This window comes from Acomys minous (genome assembly GCF_964271855.1).
Source record: "Acomys minous genome assembly, chromosome: 2".
NCBI classification, from domain to species: domain Eukaryota; kingdom Metazoa; phylum Chordata; class Mammalia; order Rodentia; family Muridae; genus Acomys; species Acomys minous.
The window spans coordinates 136,586,340-136,592,329 of NC_140484.1; the positions used below are offsets into that span (position 1 = coordinate 136,586,340).

General features: G+C 41.3%; 1 protein-coding gene across 1 annotated transcript; it reads right to left on the reverse strand.

Moving 5' to 3' along the window:
• Nucleotides 1-4,780: 4,780 nt before the first annotated feature.
• LOC311578645 (olfactory receptor 56A4) lies at nt 4,781-5,743 on the reverse strand (the record flags this gene model as incomplete). Its single annotated transcript, XM_084748628.1, has 1 exon — nt 4,781-5,743. The coding sequence occupies one exon, from the start codon at nt 5,741-5,743 to the stop codon at nt 4,781-4,783; it is 963 nt and encodes a 320-aa protein (XP_084604754.1).
• Between the last annotated feature and the right edge of the window lie 247 nt (nt 5,744-5,990).

Here is a 5,990-nt window from a genome sequence, read left to right on the forward strand (position 1 = left end):
CTTAAACTTGGGAAAAAATATTTTAAATAAAATTTATGTTTTTATACAGTAAACTTGTTTTTTATTAGTTGGTTCGTATTTTGAAGTGTTTTTAATTTTTCTCAGTATAAAAAGAGAACAAGATAAAGAATTGAATATACTTGTTTTGTAAGTATTAGTTTAAAAAAACAAATACCACCTAGCTACAAATCTTCAGACATGAGAATATATCCTGGAGTAGCTTCAGAAACCAGAAAAATAAATAGGGATCATGAATTTGAGAGGAAGTAAGGGGAAATGATGTAATTATATTTCAATTTAAAATAGATTTTTGAAAATCATTTAATTTAAAAATAAATAAAATATATATTTAATTAAAAATACAATTATAAGTTAAAATTTAGTCTCATAATAAATTACAGATGTTCCAGATTCTGAGAGGTTCCTGGCCTCTAAGTTTGGAAAGGCAGGCTTGCAATAATCCTATTGAAATGGTTCCTCTTCATGCCTGTATTCCACACCTGCATTACCACATACCTCACCATCAATTCCTCATGTATTCTTGGTTCTCAGTGCTAGCAGCTCCTAGAGCAATGGCCCACATCCTTCTTCATGATGTGACCCTTTAATACAGTTCCTTATGTGGTGGGGACCCCAACCATTAAATCATTTTATTGCTACTTCATAACTGTAATTTTGTTACTGTTACAAATAGTAATGTGAGTATCTGTGTTTTCTGATAGTCTTTGATCACCCCTGATACCCCTGAAAGGATCATTTGACCCCCAAAGGGGTTGCAACCCACTCTCTTAGAGGCTGCACTACAATTGCTATTTATGATAGTTGTTTGCACCAGCTACACCAGCCTCTTCGAGACACTGTAGGGAGCTTTCATGCCCTCAGCTTCATTCAATCACTGAGCGCAGCAGGTAAGGCCATTTCAGGCATCTGAACCTAAAACACATAGCTTATTCCTCCTGGAGTTGGATAAGAAAACAGAGAAGACAAAATACAGTGTGGGAATGGTACTGGGAAGGCAAAAAGAATTAAAGAAAATAAAAAAGAGATAGGGCATTCTAAAAAGAGAGCAGATGCATTTGCAAGCAAATATGTTTTTGTACTAAGAATGTGACTATCCAGAACCAAGATGGCAGCATGTGCCTTTAATCCCAGCACTCAGGAGACAAAGGCAAGTGGATCTCTGTGAGTTCAAAGATCATTCTGAGTAAGGTATCCCAGACCCGGAAAGACAAGCATAGTGTATAAACTCACTTATAAGCAGATACTAGCCCAACATAGATGTCCTCTGAGAAACTCCACCCAGCAGGAGATTGGGACAGATGCTGGGACTTGCTGCTGTACCCTGGGTGTTCCCTGAGAGTGGTATGGAAGAATGGAGGGATGGAAGGACCCAGAGGGCTCAGGAGCCCCACATGGAGATGGTCAAGGCTGGCAGATCTGAACCCGGGGAGATCTTCACAAACTGTTTCACCAACTAAGGACAATGCATACAGTGAACCCAACCCCCTTGTTCAGATATAACCAATGGATAGCTCATTCTTCGTGGCTGTGAGGGGAGAAGGGACTGCCTCTGACATGAACTCTGGTGCCCCCAATTTGATCACTTCCCCTTGGTGGGGAGGCCCAGCAGGCACACAGAGGAAGGGGAAGCAGATTATCAAAATGAGACCTGATAGGCTGTGGTCATATGGTTGAGGAGGGGGTCCTCTTCTGTCAGAGGTCTAGGGCAGAAGAGAGGGGAAGAGTAGGAATGGGAAGATACAAGCGAGGGGATAACAATTGGAATGTAATCTGAATAAATTATAATAAATTAAATATTTAAAATAAAGAATTAGCATATTTCAAGATGAATTGTATTCTTAGGAAAAAAATCTTTAAATGCGGGTTTAATGCAGGCATTTCTTGACTACTGAAGAGGTTGTATAACAATGAACACATTTTAAACTGTATATCATTCAAAATGAAAAATACATGCAGTAGAAGCTAGAGAGAAGGTTAGTAGGTAAAGTGCTTGGGTGGTGGTTTGATTGAAATGCCCCCCGCAGACTTATAGATTGAATATTTTGTTCCCAGTTGGTGGAACTGTTTGGAAAGGATTGGGTGTGGTATTGTTGGAGAATGGATGTCATCAGTGACAGGGCGGGGAACTTTGAAGTTTCAAAAGCCCAAGCCCTGCCCAGTTAGTTAGTTCTCTCTCTCTCTCTCTCTCTCTCTCTCTCTCTCTCTCTCTCTCTCTCTCTCTCTCTCTCTCTCTCCCTCTCCCTCTCCCTCTCCCTCTCCCTCTCCCTCTCCCTCTCCCTCTCCCTCTCCCTCTCCCTCTCCCTCTCCCTCTCCCTCCCCCTCTCCCTTTTCCTGCCTTCTGCTTTTGGATCAGACATAAGCTCTCAGCTACAACTGCCTGCTGCTGTCCCTACCATGATGGCCGTAGACTCACAAATAAATTCTTTTTTTTTTTAAGATTTATTTATTTATTACATACAGTGTTTTGCCTACACTCCAGAAGAGGGCAACAGATCTCATTATAGATGGTTGTGACCCACCATGTGGTTGCTGGGAATTGAACTCAGCACCTTTGGAAGAACAGACATTGCTTTTAACCTCTGAGTCATCATCTCTCCAGCCCAAAGAATAAATTCTTTCTTCTCTAAGTTGCTTTGGTATTGGTGTCTCTTCCCAACCATAGGAAAGTAACTAAGACAACATGCTGCATATGCCAGGCCTGAAGATGAGTTCAGATCCCCCAGGACTCGTACAAAAGACAGGCATTACATCATGCATCCAGAACTTCAGTGCTAATGAGATGAGAGAGACCAATCCTAAGGATTCATTACACAGTCATTCAACCCAAAATGGTAAACTCCAGACTCGGTGAGAAATGCTAATTTAAACATTAAAGGAAAGATAAATACAGACATCTGACACTGACCTCTTGCTTCCTAGATCCAAACAGATCTGTGGCACCTCTTCCCAGCCACACACACACACACACACACACACACACACACACACACACCCCACATACAAAAAAACTATATATACCATGTACCTATCCTACTGACTGAACAAAACTGCCTAGCCACTCAGTACCCTATGATTTCCATTGTTTGCCTTGTGAGCAAGTGACTGCCACCACCCACTATCACGAGAGTATCATACCACTACTTATCCACAAAAGATCATAATTCAAAATCTGAAATACAGCTTCTAAAGCATATATATACTCTCCGACTCACTAAGTCAAGATTCCTAAATCAAATCATTTTAAATCCCAGAACACAGGTTTTATTCTCTTCTCTTTCTCCAATATCTACACACATTTCAATCAACCAATTTTATATTTCAATGGACATACAATATTTGTACATATTTGTAAAGAACAAAGTGGTTTTTACTTTATGTGTATATTGAATAATGATCAACTCAGAGAAATCAGCATATCCAACTATTAATCATGTTTTTCTTTTTCAGATTCTAATACAGTTACATTTCTCCCTTCCTTTTCTTCCCTCAAAACACTCATATACCTTTACATGCTCTCTTTCAAATTCACAACATATTCTTCATTGTTATTGCATGCATACATGTATATACTTATGTATTTCTAAATATACCCTGCCCTGTCTGTATGAGGTTGTCTTTTCAGATTTAAGAGTTTAGCACTGGACCAATTGATATGTTCTTGCCTGGAAAAGACAAAGATTTCCTCAGTTGCCTATGGCCCTTTCTGTAGGGCTGAGACCTCATTGGCTTTCGACCATCCTATTTGGCATTACTGTTGTTATCATGATTAAGAGAAAACTTGCAAAAGGGCGGGAAAGATTTTGCTATGAAAAACAAATCCTGGAGTTTTCATGGAGGAAACTGTGGGCACTCTTTTTCAAGCGCTGCCCAAGACAAGTGGTGAGGGCACAGGCAGTAGAACTCATAGACAGATCATCTCATTTTTACTTGGGATGGGTCATGAATGGACACAGCTGATGTCAGAAACAGGATGAAAAGTTCTAAATCTGGGACTGGAGTGATAGCTCAGTGGGGCTTTCTGCTCTTGCACAGGACCCTTGTTTAGCTCCCAACACCCACGCGGTACCTAACAACTATCTCTAAGATCCAAGGCCACTTCTGGCCTCCACAGAGACCAGGCAGCCTAACAGGCAAAACATTTTTACACATAAAATAAACAAATATTTTTAATTTAATATTTTGAAGCCTCTTCCTATCAGATGTGGTATCATTGAGACTAGCTGGGCTATGGAAGGCTGGAGTAGAACAGATAAAGAGAGAGAGGGGGGAATATCTAGGGAGACACTGAAAGGAACATTTGACAAAAATAAATGAGTAGAGGTGCTCAGGATAAAGAACCCCACTCCAGGATCCACACATGTCAGACCACTGTGTGGGTTGCCCAAAATATCCCTTCATAGCACAAAACCGAGGCAGGATTCTTCCACACTGAGTGGAACAGTAAAGGATTCTGTGTCCTTTACATGTCCTGTAGGTATTTTTTCCTGAATGCCATGAAAATATGTGTCCATCTTGTTCATAGCAATTATTCCTTTAATGCAGCAGTAAAAAATAAATAAATAAATAAATAAATAAATAAATAAGACATGATGAACAAAAAAAAAAAAAACAAAAGAAAAGGAATTGTAAGTGAATGGTTTCATGCTGCCTAAGATGTCCATAAAAATCAGAATCAAAGTCATTTAGGATTTAAATTTTTTAATTTCTTTCAAATATAAAAAAGATGATTTTCTATTTTTCCCATTACTTATTAAGAGTTCTAAAGGTGGCTGGGAACTTCATACACCTTCCTCAGTAAGTTTTGGATTCCCTGCTTGATCTCCCTGGTTCTTACCCCATAAACAATGGGATTCAGAGCTGGGGGGATGAGGTGATGCAGGATGTTGAGCAGGATGGGGACATCTGGGGGTACCCTCTCCCTGGCCAGGTTAGTGATGACCAGCACTAGCAGGACTGTGCTGAAGAAGAGGATGAGGATGAAGTGGGAGCCACATGTGCTCAGGGCCTTGGCCACGGCTCCCTCGGCTTTGATCCTGAGCACAACATTGAAGATAAAAGAGTAGGAGATAACAATGAGGATGAGGTCAGAGCCAAGCAGGGTCCAACCTGCTACAAGCTGGTAGAGCTTATTGAGGGTGATGTTATCACAAGAGAGTTTGGATACTGACATATTAGTGCAGATGCAGTTCTTGATGATGTTCTGAGCACAGTATTTCAGTCTGGCAGAAAGGATGGGGACAGGGAGAGAAAAAAGGGCATTTCTGCTTATAATGAAGATGGCAGCCCTAGCCACGAACTGGTCAGTGATGATGGATGGGTACTGCAGAGGCTTGCAGATGGCCACATAGCGGTCATAGGCCATGACCATGAAGGTGCAGGACTCCATGGTCAGGAAGCTGTTCATGACGAACATCTGGAGGAAGCAGGCAGAGAAGCTGATGGATTTGCTGTCAAACCAGAAGATGGCCAGAACCTTCGGTATGACAGTGAGGCAGAGCACGATGTCCAGCAGGGACAGCAGGCTGAGCAGGTAGTACATGGGCTCATGCAGAGAGGCCTCCATCCTGATGGTGATGAGAAGGGTGGCATTGGCCCCCATGGCCAGGAGGAAGAGGAGGCTGAGGGGCAGGGACAGCCAATGCTGCCAGGTCTGGAAGTTAGGGAAGCAGATGAGGAGGAAGTCAGAGACAGGAGCTTCAGAGTTGTTGCCAGATAATGCCATAGAAGAAATGCCAATCAAGCTAGAAATTCAGAGACTCATATATGAAGGCAGCAAGTGATCATAGAAAATATGTGTTCCATATAGAGGAGAGCTCAAGTTTCCATCATGCTTGAACCTGTCCCAATGAAGTTTGAAAATCACCATCATTATCATCATTACTTAACAAAAGGCACTGTGCTGAATAATTTATACCCACTAATTCATTTCCATCTTTGAAAAATACTGAAGGTATTGGTTGTCAGTGAAA